This window comes from Coenobita brevimanus, chromosome 33 (genome assembly GCF_032717465.1).
Source record: "Coenobita brevimanus isolate Jiangsu-jjx chromosome 33, ASM3271746v2, whole genome shotgun sequence".
Lineage (NCBI taxonomy): Eukaryota > Metazoa > Arthropoda > Malacostraca > Decapoda > Coenobitidae > Coenobita > Coenobita brevimanus.
The window spans coordinates 1869531-1892422 of record NC_136986.1 but is presented as its reverse complement, the minus strand read 5'-3'; the positions used below and the strand labels follow the sequence as shown (position 1 = coordinate 1892422).

The following is a 22892-nucleotide window of genomic DNA, read 5'->3' as shown; positions in this document are numbered from 1 at the left end:
TTTGGCAGAAACGGTAAGTTATAATAGATACCCAGTTTCTATAATAATGTTTGGATTCACTTGAATAACGGTTATTTCGCAAATGCCAAGTTGTTATACTGCAAATATGAAGTGCTACCCAAAAGTTTCAGTAATCTGAACAGAGGGAGCAAACTGTTTGCAGTTTTGCCTTTTGCTGCTAGGAGGAGTCAGCAGCACCCCTTGTGCATCAGTGTGGCCCTGGCTGTGTCTGTGAGCGGACGTGTTGTTGAGCTAAACTTACTATTGTAATGTAGTGTGTAGGTGGTTTGGCAGTTTTGCAATGGTGAACCTCACGGAACAAAGAACCTGCATCAAGTTCTTAAAAATCAACAAGACAGCTGCAGAAGCTCACCGCTTGCTTCAGCAAGCCTTTGGTGACAATGCTATGTCCCAAAGCAGAGCATTTTTCTGGTACAAGCGGTTCAATGAAGGATGAATGTCCGTCGAAGGCGATGACCATTCTGGACGACCTTCAATGGTAACAACACCAGAAAATGTCGGAAATGTTCGTCAGGCTATCCTCGCAGATCATAGACGAACTATCCATGATATTTGTGATATCGTTGGACTGTCGTATGGGAGCATGCAATGCATTTTGTCGGACATGTTTGGCATGAGACGCATCACTGTCAAATTTGTGCCAAGACTGCTAAGTGACGAGCAGAAGGCACATTGCGTTGCAGTTTGCAGGGAGCTCAAGAATTAGGTCGGAGATGATGCTACCTTCATCTCCAAAATCATAACTGGTGATGAATCATGGGTTTATGGTTATGACCTGGAGACAAAGCAGAAGTTATCGCAATGGAAGTCTCCCAATTCACCGAGACCGAAAAAAGCGTGTCAAGTTTGCAGCAATGTCAAGTCAATGTTGTTTGATTTCTTCGATATCCATGGGATTGTTCACAAGGAATTTGTCCCACTCTGTCAATCTGTCAGCAGAAAGTTTTACTGTGAAATTTTGCAGTGTCTGAGAGAGAACATCCTCCGCAAACGTCCAGAACAGTGGAAGAGTAAGGACTGGGTTCTGCATCATGACAATGCCCCTGCTCACACATCAGTTGTTGTCTGGCAGATCCTGGCTTCCACTAACACGGTATTCACTCCCCACCCACCCTATTTTCCTAACCTTGCCCCCTGCGAGTTTTTCCTGTTTCCCAAGCTGAAATTACAACTGAAAGGGCATTGATTTAACTCGATTGAGGAGATGCAGATAGAATTGCAGGATGCCCGAAGCCTTCCAGGGATGCATAGACTCGTGGAAATAATGCTGGGACAACTGTATACATGCCCAAAGAGACTACTTCGAAGGCGGCAGTGAAAACTAGGAGGTAAGATAACTTATTTTCCTACAATATTCAAATTACTGGAAGTTTTGGGTAGCACCTCGTACATCCATAACAAGATGAGGAATGAAACAGACAAACAAGAAGAGATGAACGAAATTGCTGAAAATGTGAGCAGTAGTGAGAAGGAGATGAAGGATCCTCCCCTCACCACCTCCTCTGACTTGCCCGCTGCTGTCCCCTCCACCTCCGTTGCCCCACCTGACTCACCAGTTGCCTCTCCCTCCACCTCTTCAGCTCCACCTCTGCTGCCCCACCTGACTCACTTGTATCACCTGACATGCCTGCAACCCCAGCCATAAGGACTGTCCTTGCATTCTGGAAGAAATATAACATTTGACAGGCTGTAAGTTTCTTCGTCAAAGCCTGGAATAATACAACACTGGGAACTGTTAAACACAAGTGGTGTGGTAGGTGGTGTGGCTGGGACACTCTAAATGTGTTGCTGTGCATTGGAACCCTTGCTATTTGAGTCCATCAGGCCTGTCATCTACTGTTTTTAAGGTCTATCTGTCTATCTATCTATAGCCTGATGCCCTAATCCCGCAAAGGGTGGCCGCAAATAAAACGCCTCGAAGTCGCTCTGTCACCCACCATTTGACTACCTTCCTCCCAACTCACTCCCCCCTCCCTCATATACCTCTCAACTCCATCCCTCCACCTCATCCTCAGTCTTCCCCTCCCTCTCCCTCCCTCCACCTTACCTACATACGCCCTCTTAGTCAGTCTTTCATTCTCCATTCTCTGCACATGTCCAAACCACCTCAGTGTATTTCTCTTAATCTTCTCAACCACATCCACATCCACCCCACAACGTTCTTTCACTTCTTCATTCGTCAACCTGTCCCTCCATGTCACTCCACATGTTCCTCTCAAATAGCTCATTTCCACTACTCTCACTCTTGACTTGTTCCCCTCCTGCAAGGTCCATGCCTCATTTCCATACATCAGGATAGGGATCTCAATACTATCATGCAGTGACTACTTAACTTCCATACTCACCTCCCTATTTCTCATCACAGCTTTCAGTGAACCAACAACCTTCCTTCTCTGCTGTACCCTTTCATGCGCTTCATCCCCCAAGGTTCCATCCTTACTCATCACACCACCCAAGTACTTGAATGCACTCACATTCTCCATATCCTCGCCATCCAACCTTACCGTGCATTCTGCGACATCATTCCTCTCAAACACCATAACTTTACTCTCGTTTACATTAACTTTCAGATTCCTCTTCGTACACACTGTCCCAAATTCATTCACCAGACCTTGCAACTCCCATTCATCTTCACTTAACAGTACTGTATCATCAGCAGACAACAACACCGGAATCTTCCAAATTTGACCCTCATTCATTAGAGCCAGCCCCACATCCACTGCCCTACCTTGCACCTCCTTTACAACTCCATCCATGTGTATATTAAACAGCCATGGAGACATCACACAACCCTGTTTCAGTCCCAAGCTGAGATCAAAGAACTCACTCAGCTCACCATCCACTTGCACCATAGCCCTAGCTCCTTCGTACATACTCTTCACAGCACTCAACAAATTTCCCTCCACTCCATATATTCTCAGTACCTTCCACATACTTTGTCTATCTATTCTGTCATAAGCTTTCTCCAAGTCCATGAAGGCAGCATACACTTTCTCTTCTTTCTCTAGATACTTCTCCACTAAACATCTTAGAACAAATATCTGATCTACACACCCTTTTCCCTTCCTAAATCCCCCTTGTTTTTTTCCAACTAGCTCTGTTATATGCCTAAGCCTATCAATGAGTATTCTACCATATATTTTTCCAATCACACTAAGAAGGCAAATACCCCTATGGTTACCACATACTTCTCTCTCCCCTTTTCCCTTGTATAAAGGAACAGTTATACCTGATTTCCAGTCCTCCGGAACCCTTCCCTCTTCCCAAGCCAATCTACATAACTTCCATATCCACTCCTCTACAATCTCACCCCCATACCTCAGCATTTCACCACACACTCCATCAATTCCTGGGGCCATTCCCATCTTGATATTCTTCCTTTTTTCCACTATTTCTGCCCTACTGATCTCATCCTTCCTCCTCTCAGCTCTCCTTCTCCCAGCCATTCCCCAACCACTTATACTCACACTGCTGTCGCTCTCTACATTCAGCAAATCCTCAAAGTACTCCTTCCATCTCCTCAATTTCACTCTCTTCTCCACCAACACTCTATTATTCCTATCTTTCACTCCCCTACTATTTCCCCTTTCACACTGCCTTACTTTCTTTACCTCCTTCCAAAACAATTTCTTACTCTTCCTCCATTTCACACTCAGATTCCTCCCAAATTCTTCATCCACTTTCTTCTTACTCTCCTTCACCAATCTCTTCACCTCCATTCTCCTGCTCACATATACCTCTTTCTTCTCTCGCTCTCATCTTCTCCCCTACCTCTACTCGCTAACCATTCACTATATGCCTTCTTCTTTTGTTCCACAGCTCGTTTCATCTCATCATTCCACCATGCTGTCCCTTGCACACCCCTGCATCTCCTCCTTACTCCACAAACCAACTCACACGCTGCAGCTGCACCTATCTCTTCCGTGAATATCTTATATACGTCTTCCATCCCTTCTATCTGCTTTAACTCATACCTTCCCAATTTTTCTTCCACTATGCTCTTATACTCTGCCATTCTCTCACTGTCTTGCAATTTCTCCACTCTTCTCAGAGAAGCTGTTTCCTCCTGTCTTCCCCTTTGTCTTTTCAACCATTCTCTTTGCAGCTTTACCTTGGCCATCACTAAGTGATGATCTGAGACTCCATTCCCCCACCCTCTCGACACTCTTGCATCCAACACTTGTCTTCTCATTCGCTCATCCACACACACGTAGTCTATCACTGCCTTTTGTTCAACAAGTTTACCATCCATCCTCCTCATAACCCTTCATGTATACCTGTGGATCATCTTTTTCCGAAAGTAGGTGTTAGCTATTGCTAACCCCTTACCAGCACAGATGTCCAACAAAGCAATACCATTCCCATCTACTTCAGCTGGCACACCCCACTGACCAACCACTCCATCCGCTCATACATTTCCGACTTTGCCATTCATGTCTCCAATCAAAAACACTCTCTCATTCCTCTCAAACTTGTCCATACATGCTTCTACACTCGCCCAAAACTCATCTTTCACTCCTGCCACTCGGTCCTCTGTCGGTGACTGACAATATTTTTGTTATTTTAGCTGTATATGTAATATGTCTTTAAAATTTTCCCTTTATTATATCTCCAAGGATAAAATAATATCAAGGTTTAAGGGGTCCCGCCCATATGTTATTTTTCCCATAAGATTATGTATTCACAGTACGCGAAATCACAGTGTGTGAGGTTACAGATCGCCCATCCACTTGCGCGCTGTGTGAGCCCTCTGTATTGTACTTCTTACATTTAGCTCAAATCATTGTGTATGCTCTGTATAGTGCCAGTCAGTGCACACATTCTACACAGCACCCTACAATCAACCTCATGTTGTGATACTCATGTGCCATCGTCATTTGTTTTTTATAGGTATGGATTGTGGATCTTCTCTATGGATGGCTATTTCCCCAAGACTGGAACATGTTCAGGTAGAGATGAGGTAAGGATGAGTTTCTCATTTTATAAGTATCTTTGTATGGCAGAGGATTAGGAGGTTTTGAAAATGGAACTTTATTTCTCAGCTGATTCACATCCCCAGCCGTAACAGAGAATCATGTTTTTGTTATGAGTGCCCAGATTTTTAAAGTTCCTCATCTTCTTATATGTCATTATTTCCAGATTATTTTGTTGCTTGTCCAAACTTTAAACTCAGATTTTGATTTTATTTCCCAAATAGAAATATCCACAACACCCAGGTTCTCAAATGCACACAGTGTCCAAGTTCTCAGATGTTCACAATATCCAGGTGCTCAAATGTCCTCAGTATCCAAGTTCTCAGATTTCTACCATATCTAGGTTTTCAAATGCTCACTGTATGCAGGTTCTCAAATACTCACAGTATGCAGGTTCTCAAATACTCACAGTATGCAGGTTCTCAAATGCTCACAGTATCCAGGTTCTCAAATGTCCACAATATCCAGGTTCTCAGGTGTCCACAGTACCCAAGTTCTTAACCCCTTAAACGCGGCCGTGTACAGTCGTTACCCCCCGAGTTGCGGGCTTGTATCGCGGTCTGAGTACCTGTAGGAAAATATTCGCCAAAAATCAGAGATTAACCCTAAAACATTATACTTGGTATGGCAGATAGTACTTACATTCAGCTTTCTCCAGAGACAGGTGTTGAGCCTTCATGGACTACCCAAGGACTTGTGGAGACTTGCAAAGTTGGGTAACCAAATCTTCACTTTCACACCTCCAGCAACCCGGTTTCCCCTCTACCACAGCCTCATTCTGTCACAGTAAACTTTATACTACAACGTAATGGTAGTTAGGATTCCGTATTTGTACAGTAAGCACTGAAAATAAGGCTAAAATCAACGGAGCGTACGGCCGACATGCACTGTGGCAGCGGTCTTCCCGTCACTCAACAAACATTTCCATTTTCACAGCTAAAAACATGTATACTACATTATTTTCAATCATATTACTTCCCAAAAGATCACCACGGCGCGCTTTTTATTCTGCCTTACGCCCGCCACTTTATTCTCGTTCCTGTCGGCCGCTTGCACTGACTGGGAAGAGCTAGAACTCGCCATAATGTCACTTTGAAAGCCTGCAGTAAACTGACGCTAAACAGGGGCAAACCGTGAGAAAAAAAGCTAGTGTTACAACTGGGGAAACAAGCGTTTCCTAGTAGCATAAACTGCTTGTGAGAGGAGAGTGCAGATTTACAGTTCTGAGCGCTCAGAGCGCTGCCATGTATCACAGCCAGGCTGGCCGGGCCGTGGTGGGGGGGGGACAGGGGGAAAACGCGATACTTGGCAACAACTGAGGTCAGTAGTACAAAGGTAAAGTATGCTAGTTGTAGCTAGAGGGTGGTGGTACTGATAGACAATACCAGCTGGAGCCTGCTTCCCGCGGTTATTCAAAATTTACTAGAATCGCAAACGCGACGATCCGCCATTATGTCCTTTTCGGCGAGTGTCGCAAACACGACGATCCGCGTTTAAGGGGTTAAATGCTCACAAAATCCAAGTTCTTGCAGAGTCCACAATATCCAAGTTCTCGAATGTCCATAATATCCAGGTTCTCAAATGTGCTTAGTATGAAGGTTTAGTCTGCAATACAGTCAGTCCCTGGTAAGAAATGTGGTATGTCAAGTGAAACCAGATCACGTATTGAGAAATTGCATACTGGGGTCAGTTTAGCATGGGTTCAGTGGGGATAACGAGATCAGGGGCCTCCATTGTTGGTTTTGTTTATAAAGGCTTCAGCGTGTTTGTATGCTTCAGCCTTGGTCATCTAATGGCGGCTTTCCATGCTGCACAATCTCAGGCATCCTCTCTGTTCAGTCTCTTATCCCTGAGGTCACACTCTATTACCTTGTCCCAAGTCTTTTTCATTCTGCCTCTTCTAACCCTACCCCTGATGTTTGCACTTCTCACTTTCTGCAACCATTTGTCATCCCCCATCCTATCCACATGCCCAGACTACAGTATCTCAGTCTACTCTTCCTCAGCACAACACCCACACACTCCAGTCCCATCCATCGTCTTAATTCTTCTATCATAAACCAAGCCTCCCCAGGCCTCGCATTCAAAGTCACACTGCACATCCACCTAATCATTGCCATTTCTGTATGGTTGAGCCTACAAATATCCTCTTCCTCTACTGCTCAGGTCTCACTACCATACGGCATTACATTCCTAACACATGCCACATAAAGAGATCCCTTAGCATCAGGGGTCAGTCTTGGGCCCCTCATTGTTTATCACGGTGCATGAAGCCCCATCACATCATATCAGAAATGGACTCCCCTGGGAGATGTCTGTTAATGATTTGGTGTTGATTGCAGAAAATGAAAGGGAGCAGAGGAAAGATTTTGGACGTGGAGAGATAGTATGAGGCGCAAGGGCTTGAGAGTCTGTCTATTTATTGTCAGACACCTTAATCCCGTAAAGGGTGGCCATAAACAAATCGCCTCCATGTGGCCCTGTCCCCCACCATTTCACTGCCCTCCACCCATCTCAATCCCTGCTCTTTCATATACCTCTCCTTTCCATCCCACCATCTCATCCTCGGCCTTCCCTTCCCTCTTTCCCCCTCCACCACAGTCACATACACTCTCCTTGTTAGTATCTCACTCTCCATCCTCTCTACATGGCCAAACCACCGCAGTGTATTTCTCCTAATGCATTCTATAACATCCACATCCACACCACAATGCTCCTTCACTTCCTCATTTGTCAGTCTGTCTCTCCATGTAACTTCACATGCTTCTCTCGAATAACTCATTTCCACTGCTTTCACTCTTGACTAGTGTCCTGCCAACAAGGTCAAAGCTTCACTTCCATACGTTAGAGTTTGTATCACAATATTATCATGCAGCAGCTTTTTTACTTCCACGCTCACTTCCCTTTTTCTTATCATTGCTTTAAAAAAACCAGCAACCTTTCTTCCTTGTTGTATCCTTCCAAGCACTTCATCCTCCAAACTTCCATCCTTGCTCATCACACTACCCAAGTGCTTAAATGCACTCACATTTTCCAATTCCTCCACATCCAACCTCACTGTACATTCAGTGACATAATTTCTCTCAAATACCATAGCTTTACTTCTCCCTACAGTCATCTTTAGATTCATTTTCTTACACACTTTCCCAGACTCATTCACCAAGCCTTGTAGTTCCCTTTCCTCTTCGCTTTACAATACAGTATCATCTGCAAACAAGAGTACAGAGTTTCCAACTGCTGTCCTCTCACATTAGGACCACTCTAACATCCACTGCACCATCTTGTATCACTTTTATAACCTATCCATATACGAGTACAGATTGAACAACCATGGAGGCATGACATATCCCTGTTTCGGTCCAACATTCAGATAGAAAAATTCACTCAGTTCACTATCCACACACACTGCAACCATAGCACCTTCATGCATACTCTTCATGGCATTCAGCAGTTTCTCATTTATCCCATACCGGTATATTCTTAATATTTTCACATTCCTTTTCTATCCACTCTGTCATATGCTTTCTCCAAATCCTTGAAGGCTGCATGCAGCTTCTTTCCCTTCTCCTGAAACTATTCCACTAAAGACCTTGAGAGTAAATCCAGATAAAACAATAGTGATGGTATTTTGGGCTGGTGGCGGTACTGTACTGTCAAAGAAGAGAGAGGGTGGCCATGTGCAGTTTCCCACTATGTATGGGAAGTAATTCCATCTTGTGCAGTATTTGTGATAAGTCAGTGCATAAAAGATGTAGTGGTATTAGAGGTAGACTATGAGATAATGCTGATTTCATATACGCAGTTTATTTACCTAATTGTATTATACAGGATTTGAGCTAAGCTTGTGTTTTCCTGTCTCTTTTCTACAAATATTCATTATCCAATCTAGATTTAAACACATGGATGCTCTCTGCTCGCACCACCTCTCCCTCTACCACAGTCATTGGTAAGCTGGTGGGCTAGGGGTCCCAGATCTATTGCCTGGACCTGGGACTGCACAGTGAGTGGGGCCTGTGGTATGTCTATCCCCCTTTGTTAATACTGACTATGACTAGTGCAATGTTGTATGGTAGTGAGACCTGGGCAGTAAAGGAGGAGGATATTCGTAGGCTCGGAGGTACAGAAATGACAATGATTAGGTGGATGTGTAGTGTGTCCCTGCATGCAAGGTCTGTGGGGGCTGGGTTTACGATGGAAGAGTTGAGAGGTAGGATGGGACTGCAGTGTATTGGTGTTGTGATGAGGAGAGGTAGATTGAGATGGTTTGGACATGTGGAGAGGATGGGGGATGATAATTGGGTGCAGAAGGTGAGAGGTGTTAATATTGGGGGTGAGGTTATGAGCGGTAGACTGAGAAAGACATAGGATGAGGTCATTAAGTGTGACCTCAGGGTTAAGGGACTGAACAGGGAGGCTGCAATAGATCGTGTAGCATGGAGAGCCGCCATTAGGTGACCAAGGCCAACACATGCAAGCATGTTGGAGCCTTCAAAAATGAAAACACGAGAACACACACATCACTGTGGCATCGACTCTACTTCAGGTTGAATGCATGTCCTCTTGTTCTTCCATCATCTTTCACAAAGAGGTCCTCTCTGTACACATATTCTGTTCCTCTTACTCCTCTAAACATTGCAATAAAATCTCCCCTCTCCCTCTCATGGTTGGCAATTTCAGCTTTTTTAATCTTTCCTCATATGACAGCCAACTCAAGCTTGGTGTCAATTTTGTGGTTATCCTTTGTATTTGTTCTAGTTTACTGGTTTGTTTTTCAAGTGTGGTGACCATATCACTGCTGCATATTTCAATCTCAGTCATATCATGGTCACCATGAACTCTCTCAGCATCTCTTCATCCATATAATTAAACGCCACTCTCATGTTGGTCAGTAGCCCGTAAGTTCCTCCAGTAATCCTGTTTAGATATTTCTCTGGTGATAGGTTATCCTGTATAGTCACATGAAGGTCCTTTTCTTCTCTTGCCTTCCTTATTATTTCATCTCCCATCCTATACACATACTGTACCATAGTCTCTTATCACTAACTCCCATTTCCAATACATGACATCTATTAGTGTTGAATTCCATTTTCCATGTTTGATTCCACTCGTGGAGTTTATCTAAATCTTTTTGCAAGTCCTTACAACAATTTACTCCTTTAATATAATTAATAATTTTTGCATCATCAGCAAATAAACTCACATAAGTACTCAACCCTTCAGGTATGTCATTTATATAGTATCAAAAACATGATTGGGACTGGCACTGAACCCTGGGGCACTCCATTAGTTGCATTTTTCCACTGGAAAAACTTGTCTCTTATTACGGTTCTCATTTGTCTTCTTAGCTAATAATTTCCATCTATTTCAACATTTTTCCACATACACCTCCGTAGGCTTTCAATTTCCATAATAGTCTTCTGTGTGGCACTCTATCAAAAGCCATCTTTAAATTTATTTAAATACAGTCTACCCATCCTTCCATTTCTTGAACACTGTGTGTCAGGGAGAGCATGTGGAGATACGTCAGACATGAAAGAATTGATCTTACTGGTGAGTCTCTTGAGTATGGGGAAGAGTTTGGTTACTTGGAAGACATGTTATGTGCTGTAGGTGGGGCTGGAGCTAGCTCTGCATGTAAAGTGAGGAGTGGTTGGAAGAAGGTCAGGGAACCGTTGCCTCTCCTAACACTGAGAGGGCTCTCACTACGTGCTAAGGGATCTTTGTATGCAGCATGTGTTAGGAGAGTCATGCTGCACAATAGTGTGACCTGGGCAGTAAAGGATGAGGATATAGTTTCAGACGTACAGAAATGACACTGAGTAGGTAGATGTACAGTGCGTCTTTGAATGCAAGGCCTTGTAGGGACTAGGTTTACAATGGAGGAGTTGAGAGGAAGGATGGGACTGGAATATAACGGTTTAGTGATGAGGAGAGATGGGTTGAGATGGTTTGGGCATGTGATGAGAAAGGAGGCTGACAATTGGGTGCAGAAAATGAGAAGTATGAATGTTGAGAGTGAAATTGTGAGAGGCAGATGGAAAAAGACCTGGGACAAGGTCATAGAGATAAAGGCTTGAACTGAGAGACTGCCAGAGATCGAGCAACATGAAGAGCTTTCATTTGATGACCAAGTCTGATGTGTTTAAGCATACTGGAGCCTTTATAAATGAGATGAAATGATATATATATATATATATATATATATATATATATATATATATACAGTATATATATAATCTCCTCTCCTCTCCTCTCATCAACTGTTTGAGTGTCCACTGCAGGACCAGCCTATCCCTACCGGTGGGGATGATACAGCCAATTTATCTCTACCAAGTGGCTTAGGCTGTCTGGTAGAGACTGTATGCAGGGTGAGAAATGCTTGAAAGTGTATTGTTGTGTTGGAGTGGCTTTGGGTGTGTGTGTAGTCTGTGAACCAAGTGTAATCGGCCCACGCAAGCCGAGTGGGTGCAAGCATACTTTACAGTATGCGACACTGGTTCGACCACAGCATCCCTAATGTCCGCCAAGCAGTATGTGGCCAGAAGAATGCTCCCAAAGTTTATTACCCTGGCGGGGTGCGAACCCTCGTTCTTCAGTGTACGGTACGAAAATGCACACTTTACCGCTGTACTGTACCACAGAGGCTACGCACATATATATATATATATATATATATATATATATATATATATATATACAGTAATCACTCCAATATCCGACGTAATAGAGCCATAGGTAGGTCCGGATATTGGTTCTGTCCGGATATTGGGCCCCAGCTTATGGACTTGTACTTATGGACCCTGACTCAGAGAAACACCTATACAACTCCCTCTGGACATGCATAGCACCTATTTAAGACCCAAATCACACCAATAAGGCACATAAATGACTGAAATAAATGCAAAAGAAACATAAAATGAGGGTTTAGAAGTAGGTTCATACAATAATAAACATTCTGGTGACTGGCTCCTGGACTGGTACTTATGGACCCTAACCTAGCCTAACTCAGAAAAACACCTTCCTACTGCACATGCATAGCTCCTAGCACCCTATTCACACCAATAAAGGACATTAAAGAGTGAAATGAGGTAAGTATAGTATGGAAAAAAGGACAGTATGAAACATTCTTATGTCCAGATAGTGGGGATGTTCGGATATTGGGCGTCCGGATATTAGAGTGATTACTGTATATATATATATATATATATATATATCCTTCCATCCATCCATCATCTAAACCTATGTTGCTGCATGAGGAGCGTAGGAGACCGGGGCTAGGCAAGTTGGTCCTGGCATTTAAGATGAGAGTGACCAGCCTCACTCATCCCTGAGTGGCATTGTGTGAGCAATAAACCCCAACCAACCCTTGGATATAAACCTTCACCGGCTCAGTCCGATTGGAGCACCGTTATTACCCACTAAACCACCAGGCACCAAAATTTGGTTATATGGTTACCACCCAGCATAGTAAATGTTTTCCTGGTGTACAGGAAACATTTGGCTTGTCACTCAGTGTAGAGTCACCCACAGGCAGAAGGAAGAGGAAAGAATGGAGGAAAGAAAGACGCAAGAGGGAGTGTAAAGTCACCCGCAGGCAGAAGAAAGAGGAAAGAATGAAGGAAAGAAAGACACAAGAGGATGGATGGAAAGAAGGATGGAGGATAGGAAAAGGGCAGATACCCGAGAGCAGCACTACATCAAATGAGTGGATGGTGAGCGCCTCCACCTACCACAATATATATATATATATATATATATATATATATATATATAGTTTATATATATATATATATCTGGTGACCATCATCCACTCACTTGATGTAGTGCTGCCTACTTCTTCCTTAGCCTGTATCATTCTTTTTCTGTCCCTGCCCTCCTCTCTTCCTATTTCTCCCATCTTTCCTGTCACTTCTTATTGCTTTTCTTTCCTTTACTGGTGGCTTTACATTGAGTGACAAGCCAAATGGTTTCCTGTAAGCCAAGAAACCATTTACAATGCTGGGTGGTAACCATATAACCAAACCATACGTGCTCCCTACATGTCAACAAGTGGGTTAGTGGAGGATAAATGCCTCTCCCCGTAAAACAACTCAAAGTCAAATGGCCACCCCTTATGGGATTATGGCATCTGGCAATAGATCTATCTATTTATATATCTATCTATCTAATCTATCTATCTATCTATATATATATATATATATATATATATATATTTTATGCATATATATATATTTTATGTATATTGTATACTGTTAATTACGTATAAGTCTGGGGGAATTAACACTCAGATAGATTATTTTCTGGTTAGGAGGGCTGATGGGAGGTTAGTGAGGGATGTTAAAGTTATAGGAAGTGAGGAGTGTGTGCAGCAGCACAAAATGTTGATCTGTGATATGGTGCTGAAAGAACAAGCTATGAAAAAGAGGACTTATGTACCTAGGAGGAATATGGAAGCTGGAAAACCAAGTAGTAAGGGATGCCTTCTATAGCGAGATGAGGAGAGTGGTGGCTGAACAGGGAGCTGTAGACGGAGGCGTTAATGAACAGTACAGAGCCCTCAAGAACAATCTCTTGAGAGTTACTGATGTAACATATGGTTCGACAAGAGGACCACCAAGACATAAAGTAGCTTGGTGGTGGGATGAGGGTGTAGAAGCTGTAGTTAAGGAGAAAAGAAGGCTTTTCTGGGAATGGAAGAAGGGTGGTAGCAAAGACAAATACTTGGCTGCCAAGCGTAGGGCTAGAAGAGAGGTATACAGGGCAAAGTCTGAGTCACAGAGACTTTTACTTGATAACCTAAATTATGGGGAAAGGAAAATTGTGATATTTAAGGTGGCAAATCAGATGAAGAGGGATAATCGGGATATTATAGGTGAGCAGTGTGTGAAGAATGGTGAAGGAGGGGTAATGGTGAACAGTGAGGATATTAAATATGCATGGAGAGAGCATTATAGCTGGTTGTTGAATGAGGAGTTTGACTGGGACAGAGAAGGTTTGGAACCATCAGATCCAGTGTTTGGCCCTTGACCTTTGATTGATGCTGCTACTGTGAGAGAGGCAATAGGCAGGATGCAGATGGGGAAGGGAGCAGGTGTGTTTGGGTTGACTGCTGAAATGTTGAAGGCCTCAGGAGATATAGGAATGAGATTAGTCACTGAACTGATAATATGATTAGATATGTGTGTGTAATCCCAGATGGTTGGCTGAAGAGTATAATTGTAAATGTGTACAAGGGGAATGGTGATACCCTGGAAAGAGGAAATTATAGAGGTATAAAGCTTTTAGATCAGATAATGAAGGTAATGGAGAGAGTTGTAGAAGGTATGATTAGAGATAGAGTGAATATTGATGAGATGCAGTTTGGGTTTACGCAAGGCAGAGGGACCACTGATGCCATATTCATTGTTCGACAGCTTTAGGAAAAATATATAGGAAAGAAAAGGGAACTGTACTTTGTTTTTGTTGATTTGGAGAAGGCCTTTGACAGAGTCCCTAGAGAGATGATGAAGTGGGCAATGAGAAAGCTTGGGATGGAGGAGTGGCTGGTTAGGGTGGTTATAGTCATTTGTGTGGGTGTTCACACCCAGGTAAGAGTGAATGGAGGTTTGAATGATGAGTTTTCCATGAATATTGGTGTGCATCAGGGGTCAGTTTCTGGTACATGAAGCACTCTCACATGACTTCAGAAATGGACTCCCATGGGAGATGTTGTATGCTGATGATTTGGTGTTGACTGCAGAGAATGAAAGGGAGGCAGAGAAAAGATTTAGGTAGTGGAGAGATGGTATGGGGCACAAGGGCTTAAGAATAAATGTAGATAAAACATAAGTGATGATATCTAGGGTTGGTGGCAGTTCTGCCAGAGAAGAGGGAGAGTGGCCATGTGCAATTTTCCACAAGGGCATGGGAAGTAATTCCATCTTGTGCAGTGTTTGTGATACGTGGGTGCATAAGAGATGTAGTGGCATTAGAGGTAGACTGCAAGATAATGCTGAGTTTATGCGTTCGTTGTGTTGGGAAGAGCAGGTGAGATTGTCAGGTGTGAAAGGATTGAACTTTCTGGTGAGTCTCTTGAGTGTATGGACGAGCTTTATTATTTGGGAGACATGTTATGTGTTGGAGGTGGGGCTGGAGCTAGCTGTGTGGCTAGGGTGAGAAGTGGTTGGAAGAAGTTCAGGGAGCTGCTGCCTCTCGTGACATTGAGAGGGCTCTCCCTACGTGCTAAGGGATCTTTGTATGGAGCATGTGTTAGGAGTGTAATACTGTATGGTAGTGAGACCTGGGCAGTAAAAGAAGAGGATATTCGGAGGCTCAAACATACAGAAATGGCAATGATTAGGTGGATGTGTAGTGCGTCCCTGCGTGTTAGGCCTGGAGAGGCTGGATTTACGATGGAAGAGTTGAGAGTTAGGATGAGACTGGAGTGTATTGATGGTTTGATGAGGAGAGGTAAATTGAGGTGGTTTGGGCATGTGGAGAGGATGGAGGATGGTAACTGGGTGCAGAAAGTGAGAAGCAATAATATTGAGGGTGGAGTTGCGAGGGGTAGACCAAAAAAGATGTGGGACGAGGTCATTAATTGTGACCTCAGCTTTAAGGGACTGAACAGGGAGGCTGCCATAGAGCGAGCAACATGGAGAACCGCCATTAGGTGACCAAGGCCGATGCATGCTAGCACATTGGAGCCTTCAAAAACGAAACGAACTTAGCTTTGTAAGTCATTGCTTGCTGTTTTGCTGTTCACTGTTAATGAGTGGATTAGTATTTATGTCCACAACTGTGCCTGCTTCCTCCTAGGTGGCAGAGTGGCACAACTTCACAGTGTGGCGGTGTGAGCGAGGGGCAGAAGTGGTGTTTGGAGGAGCCCTGCAGTTCCACAACTTTGTGACACTGGACAACCTTCATGCCGGCATGGAAATGGTTAAGGTCAAGGGTGGCTTTGGCCAGGACAATGGGCCAGGTTAGTTTTGGGGGTCAGATCTAGAGCTAAAAAAAACATGGATGTGTTTTTGGAGCCTATAGATCTCCATTCCTGTGGATCGTTTTTTCTTCAGGACCTGTAAAATGTGTTTGTTATTTTAAAAAATTGCACCCTGGTCATAAAGTGCATTTTGTACATATACTGTAGTATTAATTATACCTTAGTGTTGAAACTTATGTAAAATTCGTTTGTCAAAACTGAAAGCATATCGTAAGTGATCAGTACTGTAAGCTTATCAGTAAGATCTTAAGGCATGAAAGTGAGGATCATTAACTGACTGATAAAATATAAGAAAAGGAAGAAAATACAGTACATAACTAATAATAACACGGTCTGAGCATGCTGCTGATAGCTCTCCCACTTTCACATGTTCTTTTGCCTTAAGATCTTACCACGCCCCAACCTTACATGGGAAAGAAGGTAAATATGATGATGATGATGGTGGTGATGATGTACCTGAAACAGTCTCCTTTCCTTTGCACCAGGTGTCTTTAACTCTCTGGTTGTCGGCTACTCAGCTTTGTCTTCTGATGGCTGCAGAAGTGGGACCAGTGGCATTGTGGCTCCCAAGCAGGACATCTTCAGCATTGCAGATACCAAATTCGTAAACTTCGACAGTGGGACCTGCTCGGCACTGTCAGGGTGTTCACAGTGCAAGAAGCGACAGGGAGGCTTCAGGTCTCTAGTGAAGGGATTGTCATTTCATAATTCACCAAACAAGGCAAGTTGGTCTGTTTTGCATTATTCCTGGTGACATTCTATCTCATCTCATCCTGAGGTGGGAAAAATGGTTATGATGATGATGATGGCTCTATCAATTTATCTACCATTTATAAATTTCTCAGAGAAACTTTATTGTACTCTGTAGGTAGGAAAATTGGAAAGCCAGTACCTGCTGTAATAGTTATAGTAAAGAGAGAGTGATGCAGTGTTGTTGCTAAGAGAGAGAGGGATGACACTCCTTTTCTTCACCTTGTACGCTGTTATAAAGAAGTGTATATGAAGGAAGTTCCGTTGTACATGAGAGATGCACAGCACACAGTTGCAGGTAGTGGTCTTATTACAAGGTATATTGCTATGAAATTTACAAATGTCTGAGTTTCTTCTTCAGAGATTATATATTGTTATTCTTAATTTGAATATTCTCACAACTTTATCACTTGAACTTGAGAATACCTTTATTTCCATTCTCCACCGCAAATTAAAATGGCTGCATGATGCACCCTGGATACTGTAGGATTTGCATTGCTCCTGAGCTCTGATTCCTTTTCATCAAACCCCATGCCTTCTCAGTGTATCAGTCCATACTTCACTTACAACCTTTGCCTTGTAACCAAAATCCATGGTTTTCCTGCTGTAGTGTAACACTTTCACCATTATTACTTGTTCTTTTGTTTAATTTTTCTTTTCTACAGTTAGGTGATTTGGTTTACATTAGTGAAAATATCTTGTAATGAAGTACTGAAAGGTTTAGAAAGTCTTGTTAAACACCTTCAGTATGATGACTATATGGTATTTCTTTTTAATTTAGTTATGCATCCACCTGGCAATTTATTCAGCCTGGAGACCTTGTAGTGAAGAAGTTAAGACTGCAGAATTAAGCATAATTCATGGTGCATGTGTATGTTGTCCACAAGCATTTTTCATAATATATTAATGAGGACCTTGTTTACCTCAGCCTTCTGCCAAACTAATAAATCAAAAATTCTCATTTTGTGGCATAGATTCATGAAGTAATACAATACTTGCTTACCCAATCCATGCTTTCATTCGAAAAGTTATTGGTCATTCAACACTTTCTAATCTAATGATTCATGTTTGCTTTCATTCCAAAGGTTAGTAGATCACTCAGCACTTGCTAATCTCACAATTCATGGTTAATATTTTACATCTTAATCCCTTCACTACAAGAAATCACCCTCAAGTGTTAGGTACCTGGTACTTGTCTAACAGTAGCCAGAACAAAGTTTTAAAATATTGTATCATACAACAGTACATGCATTAAGTTAACTTGTTTAGTTTAGAGACATATTTTTATTTCTTTCATGAACATTCCAGATGATTTTATTCTGTTTGGGAGGGGGCTTTTTTTTTTTTTTTTTTTTTATTATTGGAAGTAATAGATATTATCTTAATTAACTTCTTTGCTAATAGAGGTCCTTCCTAAGATAAATAAAGTTGTTGATAGCCTGAGTAAAAAAAAAAAAAAAAAAAAAATTATGATAATGGTAAAGGTGTTAATTGTAGTATCACACCTACTGTACTCATAGCTTAAGCTGCCATCTCTTCACCTTCAGTAGTGAGTAATAACAGGAGATTAACACTAGAATATGATGTTGGTCATGAAAAAGTGCTATGGGAAGGATGTAGAGCAGTGGCATTGTCTTTTCTGGTGTTAAGCAGAAATATGTTGACGAGTATTCATGCAAAGTTAAGGTGAAAGAAGAATAATATAACAATCAGAGCATGTGTTCTCCAGCTGAAGTTTAAGTGGGAGCACGAGACCATCTGGATTGATGCTGACGGCTCACTATCAGGGGCTGCTGAGAACCGTGTGGTGCCATCCATGGGCATCTTACCACCCGAGAAGTGCCAGGAGGAAGATGCTTTCTCCATTAATCCTCAGGTAATGGCATGGGATTCTTTAAAGTAGTGACAGAGGAGTAACTTCAGTCTATCTGGCTGAACAGACCTGTTGCCTGAAGGCAAGCTGCCCATGTAGGGCCATCCTGTGCAGTGAACTTTTGTTCCCTTGCAGTGGACTGCACCTTACTACAGCAAGCTGTGGGGAAGAGTGTAGAGGCTAGGTGCCTGAATGGATGCCACAATTGCATCTCCACCCAGTTAACAGGGGCACTAAAGTAGGTTCCACATCACCCTGTTATTTGATGGTATGGTTATTTCCCAGTCATTTCCTGGGTTACAGGAAACCATTAGGCTTGTCACTTGGTGTAGAGACACCTAAGAAAGAAGTAGGCTGCATTACATCAAATGAGTGGATGATGGTCACTACCACCCACCACTACTCCACCAACCAGACTGTGAAGTAAAATTGCTAAGTGTTAGCTTCCATTACTCTAGTTTTAATCTCATCTCAACTTCCTTTACTCTTTTTTCCTAATCTCAACTTCCATTACCACTTTTAACCTCAAATCAGTCTCAGTTACACTCATTTAATTTCATCCCAACCATCATTACTCATGTTTTAACCTCATTTCAACCTCAGTTAGTCTTGTTTTACTTTCGTCTTAACTTCCATTACCACTTTTGTAACCTCCCCTCATCATCCATTATTCATGTTAGCCTTCCCCTCAGCATTCTTAATCCCATTTCTGACTTAATCCCGGCCATCATAAGTTATTCTACGCTCTTTCTAACTGTCATAATCTATGCTCATACCTCACCCTTGCTATCATAATCCATTTAACCTCACCTTTACCTTTATAACCCTACCTCAGAGCTCATTCTTGCCTTCATACCATAATCTGTTTAACCTCACCCATACAGTTATTAATTCAGTGTTAACCTTAGCTTCACATTTACCTTCATAACCCCAGTTCTAACCTCACCCTTAATTTCATAATCCTGGTTCTAACCTCATCTTTACCTTCATAACCCCAGCTTCACTCTTACTTTCCTAACAACCTCACCCTTACCATCATATCCCTACTTGTAACTTGATCCATTCCTTCATAACTCCAGTTCTGACCTAAACCATACTTTCATAGCTTTACACCTAACCTCAACATTACCTTCGTAATTAATCTTAACCTCACTCTTACCCTCAGGGTCTCGTTTTTAGCCCCACCTTTATTTCCGTAACCCAGTTTACCTTTTTTCCTACCATCATAATCCAGTTTCTTACCATACCACTACCTTCAGGCCCTATTCTAACTCCCCTTCATGTCATAACCAGGTGAAGGGATCTGTATGCAGCAACCTCAAGTTCCTGCGGTTCAATGTGAAGGGCCCCAACATTGAGCCCCAGTCCCTGCAGGGCAAGAACTTGATAGTGTCCAATGCTCATGGCAATACATCTGTTCCATACCGTGTCAAGAGGCTCACCACTGAGGGATGGATGGGTATACTCTTCATCAACGACACATACAAATGGCAGTTTGAGAACTCGGAACAGGTGTGTGTAGTTAAGGAACTGTACAGGCAGACCTCATTATCTGCCTGGGATGTGGTTCAGAATACTGTATCACAGCCAAGTTCTTAACATTCGAAATTGGAAATTGGGGAATCTGGTAAACTGGCTGTATGGTAACAATGGAATATTAACAAGTTTTTCTGTAATTAATGTGGACTTACTTGCAAAGAGTGTGGTAAAAAAAGTTCACTCATAAGTACACTTTACTGCATGTAAGAAAGATTTTGTGCATACAGTAAAACCTTGATATAACAGACTTCAGTACAGTAAAACCTTACTATAACGGACTAATTGGGGCCCAAGCTATTCCGAAAAAAGGGAAATTCCAATAAAATGACATCTGGACTTCCCCATGCTATCCAGGTGCTGTCCAGGACATTTTCCAATATATTAAACATTAGTCTGGATCACACCAATGGTTTTTAAACTGTTTTCACTACCATTGCAATGCTGCACGGTATTATACATTCACTACAATAATCAAATGGTATAACATATATAATAATACAGTACTGTACAGTACACAGATAAATATGTCTTTTATTTATCTTATTGTGGTGATCATAGCTGACGTGGTCAGGCAGTCCAGACTGCCTCTGGCTTTATCGTACTTTTTCCGATATATAAGAATTTAGTCTGGTAGCTCCTCGGTTCTGATAAAAGCATATTCCGGTCTATTGAAGTCCGTTATATCAAGGTTTTACTGTAGACCGGAACTCACTTTTTTCAGAATCGAGGAGCTACCGGGCTAAATTCTGATACGGTAAAACCTCACTAGAACAGACTAATTTGGACCCAAGCCAGGCCCAGATTTGGGGGGGGAGGGGGGCATCCCTGGTGCACACCCCCCTGTTTGGCTGCTCAGATAAGATTGGCAGCATGCAGATATTTAGGAAATAAACACGAGTATAAGCTTTCTCAAGTTGTCACTATCCCACGAATGCTGGACATTGGCTGAAGACAGTTTATATAGACTAATAAAATGTAGGCTTGTACACTGGGAATTATTATCCTCTCACCTGCCCCACCCCCACTTCCTATCCATTGATCCCAAGAATAGCCCCCCCCCCCCATTCCCGATTTTCTGAATCTGCCCTGCAAGCCATTCTGAAAAATGCAAAACTCCGATAAAAGTGACATATGGACATCCCCTTGCTAAGATATTTTCATACATGAAAAGCCTCATGGCCACCATCCTGTTTCACTCCACCATTTCCTTGTAACTGGGGGCAGTATCCCATTTGCCTCTTAACTTTGCTCAAATGCCACTATAAATAATTTACTGCATAACACAGTACGGTATAATTTCAGCAAAGTTTAGACTTGATAAAGGCCATGTGTAACACACAAAAAGATATTTTCATACAGTGTACAGTACAGTATTATTATATATATTACACTGTTTGATTATTGTAGTGAATATATAATACAGTACAGTACTGTACTGTAATGGTAGTGAAAGCAGTTTAAAAACTGTTGGTGCAATCCGGACTAATGCCTGATACAATATACTGGAAAAAGTCCAGGTTAGCAGGGGGATGTCTGGATGTCGCCTTTATCGAAATTGTGCTTTTTTTCAGAATGGCTTGGGTTCCAATTAGTCCATTATATTGAGGTTTTACTGTATATATGTATCTACATCAGTCTGTGAAAATCTGGAAGAGATGTCTGCACTGAGAGCCTTGCTCTCACTATGCACTTTCCATTTTTTGTAATTTCTAACTCCATTACCTGATCTTTTGGCCTGTGCTGTACTTTCCTACTTTCTTGCCTACGTTTTGTACTTTGACATGATCTTGAATGCTAGGAGTAAACACTACATAGGAAAACTTGACTAAACAGAAACTAGTGCCATTCTAGTCAGCCCTGTGTCCATTAATTCCAAAGTTTCATGTTTTAGCGACTGGTGTATGTGATGACAATTTTACATTTTGCTTTGTCATATTAATGGATTTTCACTATTTTCAGATCACTAACCTTTCATACAGTGCATCCACCCAATTTGTTGATCGAGGAGACTACTACTATGTTCAGCACAAGTTTTTGCAAAATCCAGATGGATTTAGGTGAGTTTACCAAAAAGAAGTTGTCATGTATTTTATTCTCTATATACCCCTTAAGCCCTTCAACCAGAGGGCATCTTGCAACATTTCTTTTTTGCTGTCTCCACACTATTTTATTCAGGTTAGGATTGTCAGTTTGATCTAGAAGGGCTAGATACAACTTTCAGTAACCTCATCACTGCAGTGCAACCTAGAAAAGTTGAATTCAAAAGTTTGTATACATCGAAAGTTCAAATGCCGTAATATTTGATATATTTTTCATTTTAGCTTTCCAAAATAACTTTCAGATTCAGTATGCCAGTGGTATGTGTAGAGGATGAGGTAAAGATAGCTTATTATTACTAAGTTTATAAAACGAGTATAGGGACATTGCTGTACCTAGACTGAGATAAGCTATTGAAAATCAGTTAAATACTACCATTGAAGTTTTATGAAGGAGTTTGGGCAATTTCTTGAAGTCTTTTCTCTTAAGTCAGAAGGACTTCTTGTTTGTGGTGATTTCAGTTATTGGGTTGACAGTCCACAGTCAAAACCATTTTCTTCAGAATTCCATGAGTTGATCATGTGAATGATTTGACCATACCCCTTGTTGGTTGCAGGTGTGTTTCTGATGTGGAGGTTGACTCAGTTGACCCCCTCATCTCTGATCATGCTCTGCTCAAGTTGACCCCCTCATCTCTGATCATGCTCTGCTCAAGTTG

General features: G+C 42.1%; 1 protein-coding gene across 1 annotated transcript in view; it reads left to right on the top strand.

Moving 5' to 3' along the window:
• LOC145395711 (fibrocystin-L-like) overlaps positions 1-22892 on the top strand; it is a 304791-nt gene that overhangs the window by 174479 nt on the left and 107420 nt on the right. Inside the window, exons 56-61 of the mRNA XM_080269252.1 lie at positions 4912-4981; positions 15792-15954; positions 16461-16696; positions 18455-18601; positions 19892-20110; positions 22097-22194. Of these exons, the coding sequence (XP_080125378.1) occupies positions 4912-4981; positions 15792-15954; positions 16461-16696; positions 18455-18601; positions 19892-20110; positions 22097-22194 (933 nt within the window). The remainder of the gene's footprint in view (positions 1-4911; positions 4982-15791; positions 15955-16460; positions 16697-18454; positions 18602-19891; positions 20111-22096; positions 22195-22892) is intronic.